The sequence below is a fragment of the Varanus komodoensis genome, unplaced genomic scaffold (assembly GCF_004798865.1).
Source record: "Varanus komodoensis strain SLA01 unplaced genomic scaffold, ASM479886v1 scaffold55, whole genome shotgun sequence".
NCBI classification, from domain to species: Eukaryota; Metazoa; Chordata; class Lepidosauria; order Squamata; family Varanidae; genus Varanus; species Varanus komodoensis.
The window spans coordinates 2587171-2615034 of record NW_025336157.1 but is presented as its reverse complement, the minus strand read 5'-3'; the positions used below and the strand labels follow the sequence as shown (position 1 = coordinate 2615034).

The window sequence follows — 27864 nt, the reverse complement described above, 5'->3', positions numbered from 1 at the left end:
AAACTGTTGATGTTTCCCTTGTGCTGCTTCTCCTTAATGACTTCCCCTTTCCTTGAAAAGCAGGGAATTACAGTCGGCACCTTGGGAGGACTCTCAGGATGGCACAGGATGTGGCAAGTAGGGGTGAGCAGGTCTGGTGCAGGCGGGTGGCCCCGGGCAAAGCAGGAATGGTCTCTCTTCCGCCGTGGTGATGACGAGAGGACATACCCGGTGGCGGTGCAGCGACTCTGGCGTCTGGACAGTCACCTTGCCTCCTCCTCCTAACTCGACAAGGTGGCTGGGGCCGGCAAGGGGTGGCGGTAGTGGCAGGGGATGCTGCTAGGCGGCCAGCTCCGCCTCTGCCCTAGTGCCCTCTTGGTGCCAAGGGTGGCCCCTCGTGGGGGTGGGGTGGGGGTGGCACAGCCCGTACTAATGCACCACATTTGAACTTAAAGTGAAGACAAGGTGGGGGAACTAAAGTGCTTGGCCTCTTTGATCCGGGGCGGGGGGGGGGGGGGAATCCCTCCCATGCATCGCATCGCTTCCTCCAATGCCCTGTTGCCTCTTGAGGTGATTGTGTTGTGAGCACTTTCTCACCGTTCACTGTGAAAGAACAGAGGAGTCTTTTTGTCCTCTCCATATGCTGCAGTCCTCTCCTTTCCAGAGCAACATGTTCCAGCTCCCGTACAAAAACCACAACCCTTTTGGCCCCGTGTTTTGCGTGGGGCTGTCGCTCCATGGGCAGAGTAAAGGCTTGAAGGTCAATAAAGACGTGGTTTCGTCCCCCGGCGACTCTGGTTGAACAGTCTCAGTGGCAAGGCTTGCTTGCGCGCTCTTTGCTTCAGTCCCGGGAGCAGGCAACACTTGGACGGCTGGAGCGGAAGGCTGAGCTGCTCCATGCGCGGGTGATGTGAAGTCCTTCGGTTTGCACAGCGCAGCCCACACGGTGCTGCCCTTCCCTAGCAATGTGTCCATGTGCCAAGTTTGCAACAGGTACAGAGACAGCCTTTGGTACGTGGGGATCTGTCCCCTCTCTTGCAGCTGTCATTGTTAACAGGGTTAATCCAGAGACATGCCAGCATGATCGAAGCACTCAGAGATTGGTGGATGTTCACTTCCAGTATATGAATTATCTCCTGCAAAGCGGGAAATCTTGCAGACAGCATCAACTGAAGCCACACGGTAGATGAGAAGCAGCGTTTCTGTTTCTTGTGTTATGATTATAGTCAGGACTCGAGTCCTGTAGTTACACGCATGTACGGTAGATCTGACACATAACCCATCACCTGGTGAGGCTTCCTCCATTTCTTGGCTTTTCTTTTAGAATGAGCAAGTCTCTACCCTTTTGTAAATCTTTTCCTTTCTGAAATCACCTCTGTGGTTATACATTCCCCTGCTTGGCAAAACGAGCACTTGGATGCTCCCCTAGGCCCATTTTTTTAATAGCTGCACACAGCAGCAAAGTTAACCCCCTACAGCAAAACAGCTTTTCCATAGCAGAAGGTTAATGATGATTGCTTGGGGATTGTCTTGGAGTATATTGTGCTAAGGAAGTGAAATGCAATGGAAGCATCCTTTTAAGAAGTTCTAAGATGTCGCTGGGATGAGAGAAGCAGGGGGACGAAGGGCAAAATTAAGAGCAAGCTATTCCAGGGCAAAGCCTCTCTCTGTGCACGTGCCCATGTCTTGCTCACAAAAGAGTTAAGTGATCTTCCACCAAGCAAGTGGAGAGCCCAGGGCAGCTGTCAAGTCAGATGGGATGGACGGAACAAATAGCTGACCACGTATGAAGGATGCGGCTGCCATTTAGGGAGGAAGATGAGTTGAAAGGTTCGCCACAGGCTCTTCGACCAGGCTAGCTTTTGCAAACACTTTGCGCATTGCTGCCAGCTTCTAAGATTTTCACTTACGATTGTGCTCGGTGGATGGAAAGTCTGGGCTTCAAGGAAGGATGTTCAAAGCCTTTCTCTTTATGCCCATGAAGTTCTATGCTTTTTTTTTTCTGTAGAGTGTCTGTGATCTTTTTGCATTTCTGCACAACTTAAGCATGCATGTTTTTGCTTGCTTTGTTCACTGCCTTTCTCTGATTATAATGCACAATTATTTGTGCATTGCTCAGTGTTGAATGGGCATGTTAGTCCATAATGCAGTGCTGGCAGATACCTGTGCCTGCATGAACCCTGCTGATTTTCATTCAGCCTCAAGCTGCCAATTATTTCCATCCACACTCTGACAGAAAGTAGATAGGCTAAAGTCAGACATAAGTTTCAAGCGAATTGACTGCACCAGTGAATTCATTGTTCACAGCAATGACTGACCCTGGTGGATCACCATAACTTCCCTAGTTTGTGTGTGTGAAGGGAGTGGGAGGGAGCATTGGCATTGCTAGTGTGTATGATCAGGGGAGTCCAAAGCTTTGGCCAAGCGGTTTTTGAAGTTTTTCCATTGTCTCCACCACAAAGGGACCAAACCAAAATGGACTGCAGTGGGGAGAACCCCCAGTGTGAATGTACCACAAAGGACCGAACAGGAAAGGGAAGCTGCCTGTCTGGATGATCTCATGAAAAGGAGCCTTCGACAATTCACATGGTTGGGGTTGGCACCTTGAGGTTCCATGGGGGCTTTGGAAAGCTGTCTCTGGATTCAAACCTGGAATGGGGAGGAGAGTTTACCAGCTGGGGACAGTTGCCCATTGCTCCAACGTGAGTGCTGATGGCAGCTTGAACCAGGCATCTAACATTTATGCCTGGCCCAGCCAGTCTGGGGGTTTGTGCTGCTTCGAAATTGCACAGCCTGGCATTGCATACTCTTTTCCCTTCCGTGCCTCAGGGTGTTCAAGTCTTGAGAGAATGCGTCACCTGTAGCGGATAGACTAAAGCAGCCTTTTCCAGCCTGAACCTTCCAGTTTTGATCTATAGCTCCTTTCATACCTACTCAGCTTAGCCACTGGTCTAAGGGGATGAGAGCTTTGGCCCAAAGTGCCTGGCAGGATGCAAGCCTCTGCTGGTGAAGATCCTGGTTTGAGCATCCGAGTTTGAGAGGCACAACAGGACAGCAGAAGCCCACCCACCCATCTGTCCCTAGCAGCTGAGTACTGTTGCCAGCCTTCAAAACAGTGGGGAGAAAGCCAAACATGAAAGGCATCCTGCTTTTCTCTTCCCTCCCCCCCAACGCCTGCACTGTCCTGCTTTCCTCCTCCTCCATTTTCTTAAAGCACTCTCTCTCAGATGAAAACTTTCCAAGCTGAGCTGCAAATTGCTTGTTACTGCAATCGCTGTGTGCGCCAGCGATGGTGCACAACAAACAACCCGCGAATCACCTGAATTAATGAGCAGCAGGGAGAGGCGGGTTTGTACGGGGTTTTTTTGGGTTTTTTTTTCTTTTTTTGCACTGTGCTAAACGCATCCTCCCCAAGAGCCCTGCTCACATTAGCTCTGTTTGTGAAGTACTGTACGTGGAGTTAAACACTTCATAAAATTACACTTCACGGAAGGCGAGACTGACGTGTCGGGTCTGGGGCCCAGATTGTGTAAAGTGATGTTTAGTTGCATAAATATTAGTTGGCCTGGAGCGTTCTCTCTCCCGTTTTGTTTTGTTTGTGTTTTCCTTGTTGATGGTGTCTAATAGGAAGGAAACAAACTGGCCACCCTTACTGCTCCTTTCCAGAATGCCTCCCATGAAGACTTGTCCCTCTACCCACTTCTGCTCCCCCTCCCCACTGGTTACTTCAGTGCACTGCTAATGAGCTGCATAAATTTGCATGCAAGGTGTTTCATGCCACACCACGGCGCCGCGGCTTGCTTCCTTGGGAAGAACAGAGGCGCTGATCAGATTCCAGGAATCTGGCTTCTCTCACCTATACACTTGACTTCCACTCACTTGACTTATTCGGCTGTGCCTAAATTGCAAGCAATGCAGCAAATGGGAGACAGCACACCTACTCCATTGCTTGGCAATCCAGGGCAGAAGATTTACTCACTAGCTTGTGTGTTAAATTGCCAGAAGACTTTTTCCAATACAGCAAACACTAAAAACAAACTGCTCTGGGAGGAGGACTGGTTTAAAAAAAAAATCAGCACATGCCTACCTTGGTAAGTCACATGACCAAATTTCCACACAGCTACAAATGCCTACCAGTCTGCATTTCTTTGCCCTGAAGGAGCTCTCCTCACTGCTCCACTGACAGCACTTTCAGGACAGCTGCTTTGGACTTGCTTTGCAACCTGGAGCACCTGACTTTCACCCTGGAAAAAGTAATAGGGCAGCAAGGTGGTTCTACCCTTCCCATTTCTCTCCTCCCCTCCCCTGCCCTGCTTGCTGTATCAGCTGGGTGCTGGGTGTTGTTCTGTCGCAGAGAGCGGAAGCCAAACACAGCTCACCAACTATGTGCTTGCCGGGGCTGGATTCGAGCTTTTCTCTTCTCCTTGGGCAGCTAGAAAAACGGAATTGCCAGGTTGGAATTGGTGGTGCAGTGTTTGTCCAGTTTAGCCAAATGAAGATTGTGACACCTACATGCATCCAAACATACATACCTACAGGGATGGGCCTGCAGCAGCAGAAATGCAGGTGCCTACCTTTTTGGAAGGGCTGTATGAGTGCTTGAGTGCCCTCAACCCATCAAGGCAATAACCTAAAATGCAGCCAAAAGCCCTCTTTGCACATTGAGATGGTTCCTAGCTTCCTATCTCCCAAATTGCCTGTGGCATTGAAACCTTGGGAATGGACTAAGCATCACCTGGCTGTCCAGTTTTGGAAGCTGCAGTAAGCTGCTACTGCAGGTGCATCCTCTTGGGAGCACAGCGATATCTCTTCATAACTCTGGCGAATGTACAGCATTGACAACAGAGCGGAAGCAAACTCAGTCCAAAATGTGCAGTCTCTGTTAGGGACTCGTGTCAGAGCTTCTACTTCTCTGGTATGGAAGAAGGCAGTAAACAGCATTGCAGGATACACATTGTAATTTAGAGGGACGCACTGCTTGTTGGTGAGTTGATGGATGCCAAATGTTTGTTCTGCCATTTCTGTGGCGACTGGCCAGGCTTTTAAGCATTTTCCTTTTCTGCTCACTTCACTCTGCCTTTCCCATCACTTTGTTTTGTCACAAGCCTCTTAAAATGCATTTTTCTGAACAGTTGTTATTGTCGCTATTAAGGAACGTGAGCTCGTCAAAGAGCCCCGTTGGCAAGGAGAGAACTCCTCGGAAAGATGCTTCTAATGGTGTGTTTATTGCCTCGCTCTCCAGTTAGCCAGCTAATCCCATTTATTGCCATTCGCGGAAATTAAGGGGTTGAAATGTTGTGGATTTGTAAAGGGATGAGAAGGCATGGAAAAAGAAAAAAGTGCGTGAGCAAAGAAGAGGCTGTAGGTTGAATGATTGAGTGGCTTCTGATTGGTTTCTTTGGGTGGAGACAAATGGAGTCCTCTTTGGGAAGGAGCAGAGCGATGCTTTACATTTTCCCCAGGTTTGCTTGGAGGAGCCCTGAGCACGTGACCAGGCAAATCAGATGCAGCCTGCTGGCCAGATAACGGCTCACCAGGCCCGCTCATCTGCATTTGCTGCTTGCTCTGGATGGCAGAAACGCTTGGCAGGGGGAATGTACGAGAGATGGACATAACACAGTGCGTAGCTAATGGACTAAAACTTTCACAGTGGGCTCATGTTTGCAAAAGAAAAGAAAAAAGAATTCAACTGGGAAGTGTTCCTGCCTGCTCTGCTTGGAGACAAGAACTGCAACTCCATATCCCTGTAATTCCTAATTTTGGAGGAAGGTCATACCTTGCTTGGTTTTGGTCAGGTGGTCGGATGAATGATTGTTCCTCCTCTTTCATCATTTTCCATTTGATTCTGGGTCTCCCATCCATCTGTCCATCTTAAAAAGCTTGTGGGGCTCTTCATTCTGTAGGACCCACATCTTTAGTAGTAGGAGTTTAGTAGGAGTGTGCACAGGCAAGCCTGACAACCCATAGAGACATCAAGCTCTTTTCTACAGGCTCAGACTGGTGGTCTGTTGGGCTGCCAAGCGTTCCCACACTTGGCCCTTCCACCAGCTTTCCTGGCCCTCTCTTCCCGTATGTGACAGCTAGCGGTCCAATCCAGGTGTGCCACACAGATGCAGTGTGGCACACGCTGTCAGTTGCCACGCAGCTTGTTTTCTGGAGGTCCTCTCACCGGCAGTATAAAGAATCCGGCAAGCTAAGATCAGGTCAAAACAGGTCACTGTCCTTCCTGGCTGTGAGAAGTAGCAGCAGTCCATATGCAAACAGATCGGCCAATTCCTTGTCATCCATGCTTAACATCCGTCAATTCCAATAAGATCCTTGTGTGCGTTCTCTTATCCACCGCTGCCCAGTCACTGGAATGCTTTTCCCTGCGTGGCAGACATGACCTTGAATGTGGTTTGCCTGGCTGAGTGAGTGTGTGTGTGTGTGTGTGAGGGGGAGATCCTTATCTTTTTGCCACATCTGCAATGCCAAGTCCCTCAGATTTGAAAACTGGACCCCACATGGAGTCTTTGTGAGACACCTGGATTGGCCTTTCCGAGCAAAATGAGTGCAGCCCACCAGCCATAGGAGGCAGCCGCCCACCAGGGGCTTAACAAACCGCCTGCTTTTGCTCCTTGCCTGGGAATGCAAAAACAGGAGGGGTATCAAACACCTGGCAGGCCATGATAAATGGGTGGTGGGCTGCCTTTTTTTTTTTTTTGGCTTGGCAGGTCACAAGTTATGCAGACCTTCCCAGGAGGCTCTGCGACAGAACCTTTTGTGAGTGCGGCCTTGAAGGTGCATCCAACGAGCCAAGCAGCTGCCCAGGTCTCTAGCTCTGCCATCTGCACATCCAAACATCTCTCATGGGAGAAAAAGCCAAAATAACATACAGAGGAGCAAATGAAACAAGCCCCCAACCATTGCGATGACGAGCTAATGATGATAGCTGAGCTTGTTGCATTTTAGTCCATGCAAAAGGGTTGAATGAAACCTTGCTTCTCTCTTCTTCCTTAACGCCTCAGAATCATTCACATCCTGTGTGAGCCTGAGAGTCGTTTAGGATTTTGTAAACCCCGGCCTGGGAAGGAACATCTTGCTGGTTGGAAGACGCTGGCCTGTCCCATCTCCACAGTTTTTTGTGTCATTTTTTTGTTTGTTTTTGTTTTCTTTTTTTCTTTCTTTTTTGCTAAAAAGGCAAGAACTACATCTTGAATTATTCCTACAAAGAAAATAATCTTGAATGATTGTCCCAAAAGACAGTTGCACGAGGAGGAGGAGGAGGAGGAGGTAACCACAGCAAGATTCCTACGATCAGTCTGTGTTGAGCAGAACAAAGCTCCGATAGATTCGGAGCACACAGCACTGTATGTGTGTGTGTCAGTATGTGTGTCTGTGTCTGAATTCAGTCAAAGTGCAGAGGGCTGTGATTAGGGTCTTGTTTTTGAACTAGAAAAAGACCTCCCCCCCTCCAAAGTTATTTGTTGTTGCTCAACTTGGTTTGATATTTTTGGAACCTGTAAGGAAAGCAGAGTCATGGAACTCGAAAGCAGAACTGGAAGCTGTTTTGCCCATGTTCTCTCCCCAGTACAGTCAACAGTTTAGCCCCCAGGAAAGACATTTTGATGGTTTGCTTCATTTTGTGTGTTGTTGTTGTTGTTGTTTTATAATCTAACCCCTGAACAAAATAGAAGATTTATACAGGAAGTAAGATAAACAGGTAGCATTTTTGTTTTTTTCTTTTTCCACCCCTTCTTCCAGCACTTCCCACACCCCCCCACCCTTCTTGGGGGTACAAAAACAACAGCAGCCCAATGTTCCTTGATGGTCTGAGCTGGGTGTTTTCGTCTTGCTTCACTCATGTATATTAAATATAAATTATGTCTTTTTTCCCCTCCATGTCTACTTTTTTAAAACTTTTTTGTTTGTGTTTTTCTACAAAATAGGCTTGTTTTTGTTCTGTAAAATTTCCTTCCCCTCCCCTCCCTTTAGTTCCACCTGGTTCTGCTTGGAAAATAGTTCTTGTTTTGCAATTATTTTCCATCTTTGCAAAAAAACAAAAAACAACGAAACAAAACCAAAATAAAACCCCCAAAACCAGAAAACCCAACTAAAGAAAAAAACACAACCAACCCCCCCACTCTGGGGGGGGTGAGGGGGAGGGAGTTAAAAACAGGGAAGCATTTGGGTGGGGCGTGGGGGGTAACGTACGTGGGAGGAGAAGGGAAATTTGCATCATGTATACGAATAGTCTATGTCTGGAATTCCCCCGTCTCTGTACCCACGAGTTGTGCCGTAGCCGATGGTGTGGGTGCTTTTGTAAAGACTGGTTCCATTGGAAGGGAATATGGTGTGGATGACATACTCCTCCTTTGCCCGGTGCGGGTTGATCGGTAGCATCTGCAGCCCGGGGCCTCGGATTTCCAGGATGGAGTTATCTTTCTTGGTGCCCGACTCGACGTAGTCGTCTTTCTTCCGGCTGCCTCGTTCACGTGTCAGCAGCTCTCCCGTCCGGTGGACGTACCAGCAAATGGCGGCCAAAACCAGAAAGAGGAAGACCAGGGCCACCGCTCCACCGATGATTCCTGCTAATGGCAGCCCGGCCATTGGGTCCATGTTTTGCTCATGATTGAGGGTAGTGGTGGGGCTGTACAGGTCTGCCGTCTCGGCCTTGGCACATACCGGGGTCTCATCAGGCACATATGTGCTGCCAGTCTCCATGGTGACCATGCAAATGATGTAGGTAGACTTGGGCTCCAGGGCTGTCAGCAAGTACTCGGTCTTGTCGCCTTGCACCAGGGTCTCTGTGATGGAGCCCAAGGCTGGACTATGGCCCAGGCGCAGCCAGCTGAGGCGGAACGAGGCTGCTGGCAGCATCGCCTTCCAGCTGATGCGGATGCTGTCTGCCGTCAGTGGCTTGACGTGCAGAATCAGGGCTTTGGCTCCCGCTCCGGTGGCCATCGGGTAGTCGACGTTGGAGTCGGGCAGCTGGATGCCTGGCCGCTTGGCCTTCAGGGTGAAAAGGGAGCCCTGCGGGGTGGTGACCGCGGCGTTGGTGGTTGTGGTCTTCGCCGCAGCCCCCGAGTTGCTCTGTGAGCCCACTTCAAAGCACTCGTCCATCTCGCTGGTGATGTCCTTGATGGCCATGCCTCTGACCTTATCGGGCCCTTGGCACATCAGCCCCCTCACGTTCACCACAGAGGCCCTGGCGTTGACCCAGTCCCGCAGCCACATGAGGTTGCAGCCACAGTACCAGGGGTTGTTCCGCAGGAGGAGCTGCGACAGGCTGTCCAGGTCATCAAAGAGGCCCTTGGGCAGCGTGGTCAGGTTGTTGTTGGAGAGGTCCAGCTTCTCCAGCTCCCTCATTCTGGAGAGGGTATTTTGCGGGATGTGGCTGATGGCATTGTCCTGGAGGTACAGCTTCTGCAGGTGGACGCTGGGCAGGTTAAGCGGCGGTGCAGCCAGGGAGTTCCGGACAAGGGAGAGCTCGCTGAGGTTCTGCAGGCGGCTGAAGGTGTCATCCGCAATGCGCTGGTTGGCCAGGAGGTTGCCATCGAGGACGAGGCGCCGCAGGCTGTTCAGCCCCTTGAAGGCGTGGAGGGGGATGGTGGAGATGCGGTTGTCGTCCAGCCTCAGCTCCTCCAGGGTGCGGGGCAAGCCGGAGGGGATGCTGCTGAGGTGGTTGCGCGAGAGGAAAAGCAGCTTGAGGCGGGTGCTGTCGGCAAAGGCGTCGTCCTCGATGCTGACGGTGGAGACTGAGTTGTCGTCCAGGTGCAGCTTCTCCAGGAGGGGGATGCGTGCCAGGGAGTCGCGGGCGATGGTTCGGACGTTGTTGTCCTGGAGGTGAAGCTCCTTCAGTGACCGGGGCAGGTTGACCGGGAATTCGTCCAGGTCATTTTCATAGAGGTAGATGACCTGATGGGAACGGATTGAGAGGAAATTCAACAGGGCAGCAACAGAGCAGGAAAACTGCACACACTGTTCAAAACTGTTAGGATTCTAGCATCTTCTGGGGAGGGGGGGGCTCCCAGTTTAGTCAAAGCTAGCGTGTCAAAGCTATCCAGCTCTGTTTGCAACCTGAAGCCTGAAAATGGTATTTTGAATTCTAAAACAACTGTAAAATGTCTGCGAAACCCAAAAACCTAAACATCTGTTTGATCCATACTTGTTCCTTGGCCTTATGCACCATGCAGATCAAGTCACTGATGCATCTAACCCAGGGATGCCCTTCCCGCTAGGGCACCTTCCAGATACATTGAGGCATGCTAGCTGGGGATGATGGGGGTTGTAGCTCAATACAGCTGGGGAGCACGAGCTTGAGGAAAGCTGTTTTTGACTAGTAACGGCGCTTGATCCAGGTAGAGGATCTTCCTGAGCCCCAGGTACGCAAACCTCTTTTAGGAAGAGAGGTTAGTGATTGAACCTGGGACGCTCTACCACAAGCTTCACCTCTTGTTTACGTTCCGGACAGTAAACTTGACAAAAGCCTGTGAGCAACTGTGGCTTAATGGCAAGTGCATGCAGAAGGGCCCCGGGTTCAACCTCTGGTTATCTTGATGTGGGGCTAGCAAAAAGCCCTGCTGGAAGACCCTAGAAGAGCTGCTGCCAGCCATGCTGACAATACTCTGCTAGAGCCACCAAGGGCTGGACTCAGTGTGGCAGCTTCCTGTGTTCCTACAATGCTGGACCTTTGGGTCCTGAAAAATATTTGCACCCTTCCTCTCAGTTTCCTAGAAAGAATGGAGGGAAACCTGTCCTGTTGCTGCTCTTTAAGATCCTGGCGGGGAGAAAAGGGAAGAGCTCATTTAGTGGGGAGCAGGTGCCCCGTTTCCAGCAAGTTCCCCCCGTTGTACAACCTGAACGTTGAGCTTTTTCTTCAAGCTGGGGGGGATGCCAGCATTGTTGATCTGATTGTTCTGCAGGTAGAGGGTGGTGGCATCGTCTGGAATGTCAGGAGGGATGGAGGTCAGGCCCCGGTCGTTGCAGTAGATGAAGCCATTGTCACAGCGGCAGACGGACGGGCAGGTCGTACTGTCAATCACCTCGCTCAGGAAGGCCACCAGACCATAGCAGAGGAAGAGCCAATCCCGCAGGTCCATGGCAGCTGCTGTGGTCACCACGGTGGCCGTCACCACGGCAGCCGTTGGTGAGGCGGTCGCCATGGTGCGGGGGGTGCTAGGCCGTCCCAGCGTTGGGCCTTTGGAACCTGCAGAAAGAATATTTTTTAGGTTCTTAGCTCTGGATTTGTTTCCGCCCAATCTGCAAGGTCTGGTGGTGAAAAGAGAGGAGAGAAAAAACAAACCTAACACCCCTGCTGTGTAATTAAACATGTGAATCTCTCCCTCTCTGGTGAAGACTGCCAAGTTAGGATTTAATTTAACTAGGGCTTAGCTCCAGAACCTGCTTTCCAAGGCAGGGTTCAGCCCCAGGATATGTAAAGCACGAGCTGATACATAAACTGTGAGCCAGCCAGGTTTAGCAGTGAAGAATGAGCGTTTGTAGAATGCCTTTTCCCCAGCACAGCAGAAACCACAATCAGCACCCAAGTTATGCGGGATTAGAGTGGGCTGAGCTTTGTGCAGTACGCAGTTTGCTCTGCCATGGACTGCGCTGGCTTAGGCTGCAGGCGAAGAATTGCCACTTTGAACTCTCTTCCCTGCCCATCAAATGCTCCCTGAATGAGAAACACCAATAAATGAACGCTGAGGCTACAGATAAATTAGGGAGCCTGTCTGCCATCTTGCTCATCCTGTGAGGCGGAAGCACCACACCTGGTAGCTCAGCACCCGAGAGGCTTGGAGGCCTTTTAAAACTACAACTTTAATTACTGTGAAAGCACCGATTGGATTTTTAATTGGATTTTAATCAGAGCTGTTCCCTTCCCTGCCGCTGGAAAGGATGTCAGGGCTAGTGGCATTGTCACAGGCAACCTTAGGCATGTGCTCCAGTCACCAACTCAGTGGGGTCATGTGAACTATCCCTTCTCCCACCTGAGCCTTCAGCCACGGCCGTGACAGTGGTTGCAGACCAACAGGTTGGAGAGGACTAGTCCATATGGACTGGACAGCCTTTTGTCATGCTCCTTAAGCTCATCTAGGCCTTTGAACTCCGCAATGTGGCGGAGTGTCCACATTCGGAAGCGCAATCTGTGCAATCCCACCTAGCTGCCATTGTGCCATAATCTTTCTCCTTTCCTTTCAAGACGGCAGTGGCAGAGGCCACCCCCTGCCGCTCTTTCGCTGGCTCCCTTTCAACATCACATGAAATGAGGCACGGAATGGCCTTGGGCTGTTTTCTCGCAGGAGAGTGCTGTGGTTCGTGTTGGCTCCAGGGTTTGGGGCAGGGGGGCCTTTTGGACAAGACACCCTCGGCTGGTGTCTTCCCTGAGTCTCCTTTCTCGCTGCCCTTGCTCGTCTCTGTGGCTACCAGTTGCCTTCTCAGAAGATAGAGAGCCAGTGACCTCTCCCCTTCCTCCCCCTCGTTGTTGCCTGGCCCAGAGCAAGACACAGGAGAACGGGCAGGTTGTAATGGGCAAGAAGAAGAATCCCAGGGGCTGCTTCTCAGTGGGCCCAGGCAGCCTTCTGGGTCTCTGGCAGCACCAAACACCACTCAGCCTTTGAAGTATGTGATTGGGAGGGTTTGGTTGGCAAGAACCCCAGTAGCAGCCGTTGTTCAGCATTGCGAATCTGGGCCCATGGATCAGAGGGTGCGAGAAATACTGGACTGAGCTGAAGGAACGGTGAGAAGTTTTAAGGAATTCAGCAGCTCGGTGAATCGGAATTTGAGTGAACTGTAGCCGCTTCCTCTCTCCCTCTGTACACTTTGCGGGTTGTGGGCAGGATGGGAACAGGGATCGTAATCCACAAAAGTCACTCTCTGGCAAAAAAATGTAACAGGCTAGCAGAGAAGGGATGAAAAACCTTGTTCCTCATGCAGCAGCTGCTTGCAGTTCTAGACCAGGGCAGAGGAAGGGCCTTCCTTCTTTTGGAAGCCCACGTGGCTCTGGCACGGCACAGAGGAGGGACAAGGTACTCTGTCCCGTCTCCACCTGCCTACCTGCTTAGGATTCCTTGTCACCTGCAGCCACTGTGCGAGGGCTTCAGCGCAAGCTCTGTTGCTGCCGTTGCACCTTGGTGCTCATGCGGCTGTTCGTTTTATGTGATGAAACAAAAACTTTACAAAAACAAACCCATCAACCAGACACACACACACTGTAGCAAAACCTCAGACAGTTACTACTAGAGGAAAAGCTGTCTGAGTGTAAGGAATGACATACAGTACGAGAATAGAGTTTGAAGAAGGAAGTGAGAAATTATCATCTCTGCTCGCTGTTCCCTGTGCAAACCAATGACAAACACAACTTTATCAGTATTCATTTGTGGACACTTTAGTGTCAGATGCACAGCTGTGACCAGATGTTACATCCCCGTGGTTTTGTCTGCATGCGGGTCAGCAGGCCTCTGTATTTCTGCAGCCCGATTCAAAAGAGCAATCTCCCCGGAGGGGGGAAAACCTCAGCAGCCCACCCAATCCAAAGCAGCCGCAGCCAACTCCACGGCCGCCTGTGCTCCCAGTGCTTAAACCTTCAGGCAGCATCTGTCAAACTGCAGAAAGGGCTTGCAGCCGACATTATAAATCCCTCTTAAGAAGAACTTTAAGAGCGGGAAGCTGACATGCAACAACCCAGCCGCTGGGGAGCCGCAGCCACAACACTGCATACATTAAGACGTGGAAAAAAGGCAACAAGAACGTGCAGTCCTGGTGGCCTTCCCCCCCGCTGCTTCCCCCCTCCTGCGCATCCGCTCATGCCCCCCTGCGTTTCCCAGGAAAGGCTCTGATACCAAAGGAATCGTGCGTTGACTTTGGCCACTGCTCTTTCAAGCACGCAGCGTTGTTGGGGGCTGGCCCCGATTGGAGCCCCCTTTCTGAGCGTTCTGCTCTCTGGGCATCACCTGCGCAGAACTCAATTATGCGCTTCCGCCTTCTTTTCCCCTTGGCTCTCCAGGTCTGAGGCAGAACGATCCAACCCTAACCCTGTCCTTAGTAAGCAAGCCCCTGAAGTTGTTTGTCTCCATTTCCCTTTTCTGTGCAATGGGTGTTATTGCCGGAACAGAAAAAAGTGGATTCATAGCAGTGTGGGGCTTTCTCCTTCCCACATCCTGGATCAGGAAGCCCAGACAGTTGCTGTGGATTTGCAAGATGGCTTTTGTGTGCAGACGTGTAGTTCTCTCTCTGCCCCAACACAAACAGCATCTGTGCCAATTTCTCCTTGTGCAGGATGGGTTCTGGCCTTGGCTTTTTCTTCCACTAGCTGCCCTGAACTTCACCCCTCCAGCCCCCATTGGCACCAGCTGAGCCCATTCCCTGATGTCTGACATTTTATTTGGATGGTGTGCCATATGCAGTTGAAATTAGAAGTTTTTATAGGCCGTCCACTACAAGCATCCTGGGAGCTACAAGGTGAGTGCAGGACTTCTTGGTGGCACTTCTGGCTTCCCTAACTTTTGCATTTTGCCAGTGGACACAATGGCCGCTACAGTGTGTGTGTGTGTGAGTATGTGTGGACATGTGGCACCTAATCAAGCATCATATGTGGCCCCTGGAGCCGAAAAACCTGTGTACTCCTGGTTTACTCTAACTCTGGGCCTGTAAACTTCCATTCCTAGACTGGTTTGCCACATCCTAGTTTCTGTACCCCAGAATTCTGAGTGCCCATTGATGCCCATGGGAGGTGTTTTCCTCAACTAAATTGCCACGTGGGGAGCAATTTTCAAGGGGGGCTGCAGCTGGGGAGGGAAAAGGTATCTATCTTCCCCACACGCACTGCAAACAATGAAGCTTTCAAAAAGAATGCCCACTGGTGCCACTGGGAGGTTTTTCTTCAACTTGGCTGTCGTGCAGGTTAGGGGACAGGGAGATTCCCAGGAGGGACCACAGTCGTGGAAGGAAGATTTACCTCTCCTTTCCCTGTGCAATGTGGCCACCGCACCCCCTTTCAAGACAACTAAACTTAAGAGGAAAAAAGTTCAACGAAATTAGTGCAAAGATGGGTGCCAGATCTTCTAAGGGACTAGCGACATTTCTGGTTTACACTTGAAGTTTTGCTTAACACCAAATTTGGGCGACGCAGTTTTGGGAAGAGAAGCAGGGCATATAGAGCCCTGGCTGTTCGGCACTGTTCTCAGCCAGTGCTCGCCTGGCCAGCTTGAACTGGTCACCCTTTTTGGGGAAATACATTGCTGGTGTGTAAGAGAGTAGACTCCAACGCCCTTGCTTTCCACCTCTGTTCTGTGTCCCGTCCCCCTGCCCTTGCAGCTTCCTCTCTGCCTCTCTTCGGATTCCCAATTACGCAGCACAACAGACCTTTGGAGCGAGGGGGGGAAGGCCTGGCTACAGCCACGCAGCCCTGAAAAGGCGCCTGTCGCTTTAACCACCTCTTTTGGCTGCTCTTTTATGCCCCCGTTGTTTATATTACACGGTTTATGTAGCCTATCAAATTAAGGCCAGTAAATTGCTTTGCTTTATGGCCTCGGTTTTTATTCTCTTGGATCTTGTGGAGAACGGGAAGAAAGAGAGGGCGAAACAAAGGGAGGCTGGAGCTGCTGCTGCTCCCGGCAGCGGAGGTGGTGGGGACGGGTGAGCAACAGCGAGGCCTGCAGGGGCGAGGGAGCCCTGAGCCCAGGTGTGCTCCAGGTTCCAAATGCACAGTGGTCTAGTTAGGTAATTCTAGGCTTGATGTTCTTATGGCGGGGAGGCTCTTTAGATGGTAATGTGGCAAGCTGTTGGGGGCCTTCCCGCTCGTTTTGCTGAGTGCAGCCCTGGACGTGTGCCCCACAGCCCTGCCCTGATGTCACTGCCGATAGCACCCCCTGCCCCACACTCCTCCTGCCACCTTTGGAGACCCTGCCTGTGACTTTGTAACGGTGCCTCCCTTCTTTTTGCTAAGAAAATAATAATAAAAAAAGAAGCATTTCCTTTTTGGCTCCTTGGGAGATGTAAAGCCCACTGCCGATTCCCTAATTCTACACAAGGGGTGCAAGGACTGCTCTTTGAGGCAATTAGGACATGCCCCATAAATAAATAATCATCTCCAAACAGAGGCACCTTTCTGTATGCCTTGATTGCCTCATCTGTTCTCCCTCTGTTGATTCATTCTCTCACTTCCCCCTCCAATCCATCACCCCTGCCCTCTCCTCAGGCTGTCATCTCTCCCCGCCGCCCCCCCCCCACCATCCCCAAACCATATGCTTCCTTCGCCCTTCCTTCCTTCCAGCGTTGACTTTTTGTCCTGGCTTATCTGAGCCAGGCACTCATTCATGCAGGACGTTGGGAGCTTCCACTACTATGGAAGGCTATGCTTTACAGGGCTCCCGCGTATGCCCCTTAACCTCGGTTGAGTTAAACTCCTTCCAGTGTTATTTTTTACAAGGCCCTTTTCATGGAAGATTTGAGTCGGCAAGGTGTCTTGCTGGGCCAGCGCCCATTAAATCACTGGAACCACTCGCTCGCTTTGACTTCATTATACATTCAATTCCTCTATAAATTTTACATTTCTTTTTTCTCTTTCCTGCCTCTGTCTGTTTTCACCGCCCCCTTCCTCTCACCCCCACTTTTCTATCTTCCTCTGGCTTATCCTTTCTTTGGCCGTATTCTCCAGTACAGAACATAAAATCCTTTATAGCCCAATATTTCATGGCGTCAAATAAGAGCGACCAACTGGACATGGTTTCCGAACACTTGGTAACCACTGCTGCACATCTCACTAAAGCCAGGCGTTGCAGACTCTCTCCCACCCCCATTCAGAGCTGCCTCTGTAGCGGCAAATGCTGCGTTCTACCTGTGAATGCAGCCCAGCGCATGAGGCTGCCCCTGGTCAGGCTAATGCGATTCACCTGTGGTTGTATTGGGATAGGATTACTGGAGGCCAAGGCACGCCTGTCTGCTCGTGTCCAGCTTGTGGGGTCCCGTGGCTGGGCTGGACTAGGTGAGCCCTTGGCTTGAAGCAGCACAGCTGTCCTTATGTCCTTAAAGACCAGTGAGAGATGTGGTGTGGAGGGCAGAGTCAGCCTTCTTTCGTGCCATGATTATCTCGCTCAGTCTTGGCCCAAAGATTCTGTGTGGAAGGGGACAGACTTCAGGCAAAGCCCCTTAGAAGGAAGCTGTTTGAACCTTAGGAGGGACATGGAATCCAACAGCCCTGCTGGACCTCTGGACCATTTTACTCACTCCAGCAAGTGCCGATTAGACAAATTTGTAAAGCAGAGGTCTGTCAGTGGGTATTAGCTAAACAGCACCTCCGTGTCCAGAAGCACTGTACCTCTGGATGCCAGTTACTGGGCAGACAAAAGGGGAACTGCTATCATGCCTTCCAGAGGCTCTCTAGCTTGCCAGTCTTGGAAACAGGATGTTGGGCTAGATCTGGGTGGGGAGCTTAGAACATAGTCCTCTGTCTCCCGAGTTCCCCGAAAGTGGAATTTGGGTCCAGAGGGGTTTGACACTCCAGACTAGATGGCGCTTTGGTCTGACCCAAGCAGTGCTGCTGCTACATTTCCAAATAGAAGCATAGAAACAGAGCGAGTCAGAAAGGGTCTCCCGGGCCATCCAGTCTGACCTCCGGCACCAGCCGGCTCCGCTCACGACATGCCCACCATGTGGACGCCCAGCACACAAGGCACTTGCACTTCACAAAGCCACACTTGTGGAATTCTGCTGCTGTTTGGTGATGGCCACCAGCTTCTGTGGCTTTAACATGGTGGGACGGCTATTGTCCTCACTGTCTTTCCGGAGACAGAAGGCGGGTGAGCGGACTCGGTCTGACCTTGCCAAATCTTCCCTCTGACCGTGGGCACCCACTGGCTCCAGCCCTGCTTCCGCGCTCTCTTGCTTTCTGACTTCCCTGTTTAAGGTGCTCTGCTTCCTTTCTCCCATCCACACCCTTTTTCTTTGCCACCTTTGCCTCATTCTTAGTTCTCTGCACCACGCCCAGCCTCGCCCAGCGTCTTGCATCCTTGACTTGCCAAAAGCCTGGAGCCTTTGGTGTGCTCTGCTACCAATTAATCATCTCAAATCCCACTTCTTTGCCAAGGCATGTCTCATCCCCCAGTCTCCTGACCAGCCCTTCGTCTCTGTCTTGTCTGCCTTCCCTAGATTTTCCGCCTTTTGGTCAGGAGGGGCGTGGGAGGGTTAAGTCACCGATATGCTTTTCACAAGTGGTAGCCTGCACCCTGCCGCTGTTTTAGTAAACCTTACATAGAATGAGTAGAAAGATCCTGTCCTCCCATCTGGTCCTCTTGCATACAGATTCAGCGGGTGGCTCTGGGTAGGTCTCCATTTCCATTCAGTATTACAATAACCTTAAATACTGGTGCATTAAGTCAGATTTTTAAAAGAAAAACCTTCTCCAAGGCATTGCATGTTCTTTATCTCAAAAACTCAGATTTTGTGTGTGTGTGTGTGTGTGTGTGTGTGTGTTTTTTACAAAACCTGCCCCTTTAGTTCCACACACTTTTTACTTTGGAGCACAACAGCTTTCAGGATACTTATTTGCACAAATGGATGAAGATACAAATTTCACAGTGCATACTGAATTAGTGCTACCTGCAAGGTGGCCACCCTTGGTCTAAGCAAAACAACACACGGCTTTCCTTAGAAGCAAAAATGACACAACTGAGGCTGTTCTACATTGGACGCATCATGAGTGGGCAAGGCTCCCTGGAGAGGACTGTCATGCCAGGGAAAGTCAAAGACAGGAGGTGAAAGGGAAGGCCAAATAAGAGACGGGTGGACTCCGGGAAGGGAGCCGCAGCCTTGAGCTTGGAAGAGCTGAGTGGGGCTGTCACGAGCAGGGCGTCTTGGAGGGCTCCCATTCACTGGGTCACTCTAAGTCGGAGACAAGTCACAAGAGCAACAAGCATGGTCGCTCTGTCAGCATCTAGATACGAAACACTTTCACACCCAATCGCTGCCTTCTCCCCTCTTTTCCTAAACCTGCAATGATTTCAAATCCATTCTCTCTTTCGGACAGTGATTCCTAATGACAAATATGCAGTGTTTGTATCAGGTGCATCCCTGCCCAAAATAAATTCTGCAAGTCTGTATAAAGCTATTCTTTCCCTCGCCTGCCCCCAAGGAGTAAATTTGGTTGCTAATCTGATCTAGGTCTGCTCCGCTTAGGCCAAGGTTGGCCCTCAGATTAGCGGCCACACTCATGTTAGTCACGCCACCACCTGCATGGCCGGGGTGGCTGTTGAACAGCTTTAGGGGATTAGGCTCTTTCTACTTCCTGAAGAGCATCTGAAAGAGGGGAAAGAAGGCGATTCTAATCCACATGTGGCAAATGTGAAAGCAGCCAGGACTGGTTCGTGTGGAATACAAAACGCTCACAGGAGTGTGTGAGCACTCTGGTGGAAGTGCACTCAAAAATCAGAGGGGGAGAATGCTCTTTAATCCAAGCACACTGGATGTGCATACAAAGCGATCTTTCGAGCAAACTGTTGGGGAACTAATCTGTAGGAAGTGATCTTAAACATGGGCTCCCATTTATGCACTGCTGCTTTAGACCTGATTAGAGACTAGCAAAATGCCTGTTCTTAATGATAGGGCAGTACAGTGGAGGGGCTGCATACCACAGGAATCTTCCGTATGCTTGGCTCATTGGTTGGAAGGGTATGATTTTTGCTTAAGGGTGCAAGAGGTCAGATCTCCTCATTGATAAGCAGTCTGATATCTACTGCCCAGTAGCCTGAGCTTCCATTGTTCCTCTGCAGAAAGAGAGAAATGTTTGCAGTATCCATAGGACGTCATTGGAGGCCAGCTCCTTAGGTCCCACCGCAGTCCCTGGTATCTCCAAGAAGGGCTGAGAAAGAATCCCATCTTCTCTGGAGAGCTGCTGCCAGTCAGTGCTGTCATTAGTCTGACTCAGTATAGGCTTACGACTGCTATGCTCTTCAGCCTTTCCCCACAAAATGCAGTGGGAAATGTTTACAACTGACCAGGCTTTCCTTCTGCATATTTCCACCCCTTCATCTACGTACCTCCACCCTGGGTTATGTTATATGAGTTTGATTGGCAAACAGTCACTTCTTAGCTTAGAATTCAGGGGGGAGTTGTGGGGGGGCAGAGAGGATTTATTTCAGATGAATCTATTTTGAATGTTTAAAATAACACATTTTCTGGCAAGTATCCCCTTGGGTACCGATTGGTATGCATTAATTCACTTCTATCTGCTATCCAGCTATTTTTGCATTCCGCAGTGTGCTCCTGCTATCTGGTCATTTGCTTTGGCTCTCCCAGCACTCGTGTATTAGAAACGCATCCCTCGTCTTCACTTCAGTGGCCTGCTCCAGATCTACCCTCTCCCCTGCTTTCAAAATCTGACCACTTGCTTTTGTGTTCTCTTCTGACCCTCTAGTTCTTTCCTTTGAAGTTTGCTTGGCAGACTGACTGGCAATTAAGCTGTCCAAGAGTCAATTTACTAGATTTAAAAACAAACAGTAGTATATATTATCAGCCCCTTTTCAAGAGAGTTAGCTTTCTCTGTTTTGCAACCCCTCCCAGCTTCTCTGCAAATAAGATGCTTAGCTTTGACCTACTGGACTTGGAGGCCTTGAGAAGCTTAGATGAACTTGAGCAGTTAAGGTGAAAGCAGGGATAACTGTGGGGTGCCTTCAGATGTATCGTGAACCGCCCAGAGAGCTTCAGCTGTTGGGCAGCATAGAAATTCAATAAATGAATAAGAGTGACTATTATCACACCACCATTCCGTGTCTTTCACGGAACTTTACAGGGGGTCCAAACAGTGTCCCCTTCCACTCGTAACCCTCCCATGTTTTCCTACTGCTGCCTCAGTCTTTTTTTCCCCCTTACTACGTGTTAAGGAGGAAAAAGCAGGACCGTGGCACGATGTGGGTAGCACCTCTGAACTGCACTGTAAGCCACTGGCATGTTTTGGAGAGGCTGGCTATAAATCCGCTGGCCCTGTTGGGTAGCCCTGGCCCCAGCGCTCCTGCTGCCAGAGGCAGGAGAGAACAAGGGCTGCCCCGGGGCCATGGCCCTCCCGGCCACCCCTCCCCTCCCCTCCCCTCCCCCTGCCTTTGCTGCTGTCACCACTCCCCACTGCCTGCCCCTAGCAGAACCCCACAGCGCAGCCAGGCCATTCTCCAAGTGATGAGGCATGCAGGGGGTTGGCGGCTACTCCCGCCAGCCACTCCCGCCAGCCACGGTCACTGTGGCAAACGCCACAGCGGGAGAACAGCCAGCTGGGCTCTGCCACAAACCCGCAAGAGCTGATGGCAGTGGGTCCTCCCCTGGGAGTGGGTGGGGGTGGCGCATTTGCCTGTTCTCTGTCAGGAACAGGATGCTGGACGAAGATGTGGATCTTGGGTCTGATCCAACAAGGTGAGTTTTTAATGTCTTCATATTAAGATTTAACTTTGCAACTTCAAGTGCTGGGTAGCTCAGCTATCCACAAACACATGTCGAGGCAGATACAGCACTCATTTAACTGGCAGAAGAGCAGTAAAAAAAGTGGGGGAGTTAAATCTACTATGGAGTCAGAAAACATGTCTCTACAAAGCGATCCATGCCTGTATCCAGTGGTAGAACTGCATAGGTACAGTCGAGTGCAGAGCAGTTTTTAATGTACTCCTGTAAACCTCCCAGAGAATGCTGCCTATTGGGCATGTAGAGATGGAATTAAAAAATACCAGGGGTACCCAGAGCCAAGCCCCACGTAGGAACAGAGCCATTTCCCTGAGAATATGGGCGAGCAGAATATGCCCCGCTGCCATGTTCATGAACCTGATTTGTCACAGGAGGAGGGGATTGGCCTCTGAGCCCCTCGGAAGCTGCCCGTGCCCTGGAAGGGAAGCCTTTTCCCTTCAGTCTTCAGTGAGCGGGACAGCAGCCTTTACACACGCTTAGCAGCACTTTGATTCCATTGTATCGCTCCTGCACCTCGGCTTGATCACACAGAGGCGGGTGAGGTTCAGGGGTCTGTAGCCGAGTCCACTTGTTTTGCCTGTGTAATGTCTTCAGTTCAGTCTCTGGCTGCAAGAAGTAGCAGCAAGGCCTTGGAGAACTGGCATTAGATTGGCTAAGTAGGCAGGCAGCTGGGTGTGCCACTGCAAAGGTGCTGTAGCCAGTGTGGGACATCCTGGGCTTGTGCCTTGGGAGCTCCCGTTGAAAGGAGAAAAGCAGGCCTCACTCTGCCTGGGTGGGAAGCAGCCTTCTGTTTTCGGCAAGGGCTATTCAGCGAAGCCCTCCATCTGTCTGTTTAGGCCAGCCGGGAGCAAGGATGAATAAGGCCAACCATACTCGCAACACGTTATTTTCCGCTTCTGCTGCTTCATGTTACCGTACGGAAGGGATCTAAATTAGATCTCTACCTCTACCCTCACTTTTTGTGGCTTTGTGAGTTGATGGATAGTGAGAGGAAGCAAGTTGGCAGGGGTGGCAGTCATAATTCTTCTCTTGGAATTCCTAACGCTGCCAGGTGTGGTATTCTAGGATTGCTGGGCTGTTGTTCATCAGGAGAGGGAGAAATAAGGCAAGGCTGGGGTAGCACTGGTGCTCCCCCTTCCATCTGATCCAGACCACAACCCTCCGAGGTAGACAAGGTAGGGAGTGGCTGGCCCCAAAGTTGCTTGTTGAGATTTATGGCCAAGTGGGAATCTGAATCCGCGTGTCACCCAAACCCCACGCATTACTAGGTCTCTTGGTCTTTCTCTGGGGTGGGGCTCCCTCCACCAGCTTGTCATAGCAAAGCACTGTCAATTTTGAATATCTTAAGGGTGCAATTGTATGCATGTTTAAACAGATGAACAGTCCTACAACTCCTAGCTTGCCCACTGTTATTAGGCTCTGAAAAGCATTCAATTGAGTTGTAGGCAGTACAATTAATGGCATAATAAAAAGCTGCTCATTAAGTTTGGAACACTGAATCAAAGGTTCTCCCGTTAGCACTCAGGTTGCCAAACCTGTTTTGTGACATCAGAGCAGCTCGGCCAATGGCGGACAGCAAGTGTGTGAAAGAGGCGCCTCTGCTTGCTCACTTAATTTGGGGCTGCACAAGCATTATAGTCCCCCAAACTGCTGAGCTTCCCCCACCCCCACTCCCAAACCCACTCACTTGCTGTGGGAATGCACACTGAAGCAGGAGGAGGCAGAAAGGGATTAACAAGGATGCAACAGGCCCTACCCAGAGGCAACAGTCTGATCCTTCGGATTTCCATCTACACGCACACTTAAAGAAAAGGTAAATTTGGGTGATGAAAGCTCTCTCCAACCCGACAGCAATTTTTCAGCATGGGAAAACTGTGCTGCACTGATGCCCAGATGTTGTCACTGCAGATGAGGTTGATCAGATGTAAGCTACTAATGTTATTTTTCCCAGAAGGAATCAGCATCCATCTGCTTTCAGGGTGTGTGTGCGCGCAAGTGTGTTTCTGTGTGCCGCTAGATGTTTAGCACTCGGCTGTCAACCAAGAGCTCCCCACCCCTAATGTTTTAAAGAGCTAGATGAGTCAAGCAGCCGCATTCTTCACAGAGTGCCCATGTCCCACCATTTGGAGAGCGGTTCTCCCCACACCCTTTCTCTCATCCTGGGGCCCAGGAGGCTGGCTAATGAAGCTGGTCGGCAGCAACTTTAAGGCAGGCAGAAAAAGGGAAGGACTTCCTACCGTGTGCAAAATTAGCATCCTGGAACTTCCTGCCACTTGGTGCGGCTGCTCAGTTGGAGCATTTGAGCAAGAGATTTGTGCTGGATAAATTCATGAAGGAGGACAAGACTGTCCAAGGCTATTGTCCACAGCAGTTAAGAACCTCTTGGCCAAGATTTGCTGAATCCAGTGGGACCTACTCCCAGGTAGGCATCCTTAGGTTCGCAGCCCTGGTGTATGTCCTGAACACCACCTACTGCAGACCAGTGACGAGAAGGGGCTGTTTCCTCCATGCCCTCTTTCTGAGATTCTTGGAAGCATCTAGTTTAACATTAACATCCTTCGCTGCAAGTCCGGAAGGCCACTGGTGGCTCCTGGACATCTCAGCTGAGGCCCCCTGCCAATCGCCCCCTTCTTCCTTGGGTTGCTGCTCATTCTCAGCAGGGGCTCCCTAGTTGTTTCCTTTTGTGGTGGATGGGCTGCTGTGATCTGAGGCAGCTTCTGGGACCGTGAGCCCGGAGGCCTTCAGCTTGACAATAGGCAGGTGGCTGGTGGGGGTATGTGTGTGAGAGAGGAAAGCAGGAACCCAAGGGGGCAATGAAGAATGTGACTGGCCAGCTGCTGTAACACACTTGTGCAACCCCCGGAGATTGGGGGGAGACAGAATGCTCCAGACTAGAGCAAGAAAGCACTGGGAACCAGTCCCAGGAGCAGCCCCCGTGCTGGCGCTTGCAAAGTGGTTTTTGCTAGGAAAATAGTGAAGCTCTTTGCCCATTGTTGGAAACAGGATGCCAGGGTAGATGGTCTTTCGGTATAGTCCAGCAAGGCAGTTTGCATGTTTGTACGGAGGGAAAACCTATCAACGGCTATGTATTGCTCTTGTAGCCTTCCCACGAGAACCTGGCTGGCTCCAACCAGAAGCAGAGTCCTGGAAGCAGGGCCTTTCCTAAGTTCTTGCAAAATGTCTGAGGCTATATGGCTGTACAGTAATCCTGGCAAAATTTGAGGGCAGGGCACCTTGCAAGACTTGGCAGCTATCGGGAGCCCCTCAGGATGAGATTCAGCCATGGAGGGCACATGGTGGTAGTGGGTTGTGGTGATAGTGAATGCATCTGAGCAGTTCAGCTTTCATCACGACACAACTAAAAATAATAAAGGTGGGGGAAAGCAATCCAATTCCTGCTGGAGTCTTTATTCTGCCTAATAATTCATAACACTGCTCAAATCCCTGCCCACAGCCCCCAAGTTTGTAAACCCTCTTCCCCCTCTTCTCTTTTTGTCTGAAGAAACACGTTTAAATATTAAAATCGGCTCTTGCGTCTTTAAAGTTTCCATCAGGCTTCACTGCGTTCAAAGCAAAGAACATTAGCTGAGCAGAGGAAGGAAAAGTAAACTTGGGATGTTGACTCTCTCTACAAAGCACTCTGTCTTCAGAAAGGGCCAGACCTGCCACTGGAATAAAAACAGGGGATCTTTTTGGTCTTCAAAAAAAATAATCATCTGGAGTTCTGGCTCCAAACCTACAAGGGGGATTGTGGTGTTGTATTGGTGCTAGACTGGATGAAAATATTTGAGGAGAAAGGTAAAGTTCAATGGGCTGAGGAGGATCTGTTACAACAGGAGCTCAACGCTAATTTGTAAATACATTGGAGTCAAGTTCTGTAGAATCTAGCAGATGTCCACTGATGTGCAGCTTTAATGGCTGCCCCTATCATGACACAGCTGGAGAACCCATTTGTGATTTGATCCTCATAGGAAGGGCATCTGGTCTCTCTGATACAATTTGGATTGGCATGTTAATGATACACGTGACGTGAATGTTCATTCCAGAAGATCAGTACTGACCCAAAGTTGGGTTTGGGGCCATGGACTGAGGCAGGGGGCCAGTTGGCAGGATGCAGCCAACCCTTGCACGGCTGCAGTTTTGCATTTAGAACCCTGCTTGGGGTGACCAGAGGTGGGGGGGTGTCATGTGAACCCAGCCAGCCTGGGCTACTTGAGGATTAAACAACCCTTGCATAACCCTATTCCTAACTGAGGGTTCTGAGAGGATGGTTTTACTCTGGAAGGGTTCACATGACACGGCCCAGCGCTCCCATCGCCCCAATCATGGGTTGCACATTCAAATTGGCAGCTGTGTGAACCCAGCCGGCACCTTGGCTCTTTTCACCTGCAATGACTCACTGTGGCACCTGAGCCAGATGGTTCGGTTTTGGGTGGTTCAAGTCATACCTGCCTGGCTCAACCTCACTGGGTCCCAGCTGATCCACCATCTGGGAGGTTCTGATCCCATCTTCTCTGAAAGAACTGACTCTGTAGCCAACGGTGGTCCATTTGATTAATTGCAATGTAACCAAGAGCAATCAGAAGCAAGCTAGGATTTAGCTGTGCCTCCATTGGACAGCAGCGGATCATCAACAAGTGTGCATCTAGTTCAGCTGCAGTGGATCCAGCTAGTGGGTGTTTGGCCATTTGGCCAGTCCAAAAACAAGAATGCTCTGCTTCTGAGAGCATCATGAGAATAACAAAGGCAATAATCAACAGATTTGATACTTATACCAATTGCAAAACAAGATACACTCATTGTTTCAAAAGTGCTACACTTACTAATAGTGCCCTTCTTCAAAGGGTGCCATGCAAAACCCCCTCTCATATTTTACCTGCATAAATAGCCCTGTGAGGAAGGTGGGACTTAGAGCATGTGGTTCTGCTTCACGGATGAGTGAGGATTCGAACCCAGGTCTCGCGGGTCCTCGTGCAACACACTGCCCGCTGTGCCAGCTTCCACCGCCCTGGTGCCTCCAGCTGTGTTGGAATACAACTCCCACATCCAGGGGGACAGCAGGGTGGAGAAGCGTGCCCTGGGCAATGGTCGTGGCTGCTGGGGACTGGCTGGCTCAGCTCCTGCTCGGAGAGCTTTGCACTCATCACAAGGAGCGTGAGAGCAGCTTGGATCTGCTGCCAGGCTCTCACCCAGCCACTGGCCCCCGGGGGCAACCTGCCTTCACACTTGCCCTTGCTAGCGTGTAATGGAATTAACACTACAGCACAAGCTGTTGTCTGCAGAGTAAGTAGCATTCCGAGCACAGCTGGGAAACCTGCAGCCCTCCAGGTGTGGTTGGATTCTAGCACAAGGCTGACCGTCAGTCCCTGAGCTGGGTGGTCCAAAATCATCCGGAAGGTTGCAGATTCCTTGCCCCTGGCCTAGGGTACCATTTGATCATACCAGTGTAGCAAACACGATGTCGGGTTCATTGTGTCTGCATGCGGAGTGGAGGCTCAAAACCGATACAGAGCAAGGAGGTCTCTAGCTCTGTTCGCTGTCAACTTTACCCTTCGTGATCAGAGGATCGGGGCATATTTTCTGCCCCCAAATCAGCCAGGCTTCCCTACATCCAAATTCTCCGTGGGATGGACTGCCTCTGGTTATTACGTCTGCCTCCCACCCATCTTCCAAGGCATGCAGAATGAAGTTTAAACAGCACCAAAAAAAACCAAAACACCCAACCCACTCACAACCACCCCGCACAGTAGCTGAATTCTACCGGCTGGGTAAGGCTTCAGCTTCGTAACTGGTCAGGCTCTCCAGCTCCAGTATTCTGTCTCGGAGTGGTGGGACAGCCTTCCCTGTTTCTCCTGGGAGCGCCTGCTGTGGGGCCCTGCGGCTGCCCTTCCCTTCCCTTCCCGATGCCTCACTTGCCGCTTGAGATGCAAGGTCAGGTGTGCTCCAGGGAGAACAGGGAGGGAGGGCCCTGCCCCGCTGGACCAAAGCATCCATCTTGCCCAGCCTTGGCTGGTAGGTGCGGCCAGCCCTGAGACGCGAACGAGGGGCGCTTGGAGGCAACATCCTTCCCTAGGACCTGGCCTCGTGCGTTGATTTGTTTGTTTAAAACAAAATAGCAAGACGGGTACTGTGTCCTTCCCCAGCTCTCAGGTAGCTTGTGACTTGACTTAACTTTTTTTTTAAGGTGGAGTTCCCCAGCGCCGCCTCTGTGTCAGTGAGTGGTGGGAGCCCGGTTCAACGCGCCTGTGTGCGGGGAGGCAAAGCTCGCGTGGGCTGGCCGGGTCCCGCCACCCAAGCCCGCCACGAAGCAGCTGCCGGAGGGATAGACTGCTTCTGCCAGGCAGGCTCCACGGGGCTCTGGCAGCCTGGCTGTCGTGCGAGCGCAGCCTTGCCTCGGACCCGCGGAGCGCGCGGGGACGGGTCGGCTGGCCGGCCGGTGGGGGGGCCCCGCGGCCCCCCGCT

General features: G+C 51.0%; 2 protein-coding genes across 2 annotated transcripts in view; one reads left to right on the top strand and one right to left on the bottom strand.

Moving 5' to 3' along the window:
- MACROD1 (mono-ADP ribosylhydrolase 1) overlaps positions 1-27864 on the top strand; it is a 251469-nt gene that overhangs the window by 27360 nt on the left and 196245 nt on the right. The gene's annotated exons all lie outside the window — the stretch shown is intronic.
- Positions 8197-11123, bottom strand: FLRT1 (fibronectin leucine rich transmembrane protein 1). Its single transcript, XM_044448605.1, has 2 exons — positions 10818-11123; positions 8197-9876 (listed from the first exon to the last, which is right to left on the bottom strand). Exons 1-2 carry the CDS (start codon positions 11121-11123, stop codon positions 8197-8199), a joined length of 1986 nt encoding a protein of 661 aa, XP_044304540.1.

Excerpts from the sequence above, each read along its gene's own strand:
- FLRT1 (XM_044448605.1), bottom strand. The coding sequence starts at position 11,123 with ATGGCGACCGCCTCACCAACGGCTGCCGTGGTGACGGCCACCGTGGTG. Across the intron at positions 9,877-10,817 it reads AGAAAAAGCTCAACGTTCAG|GTCATCTACCTCTATGAAAA; the intron begins GTTGTACAACGG and ends CGTTCCCATCAG.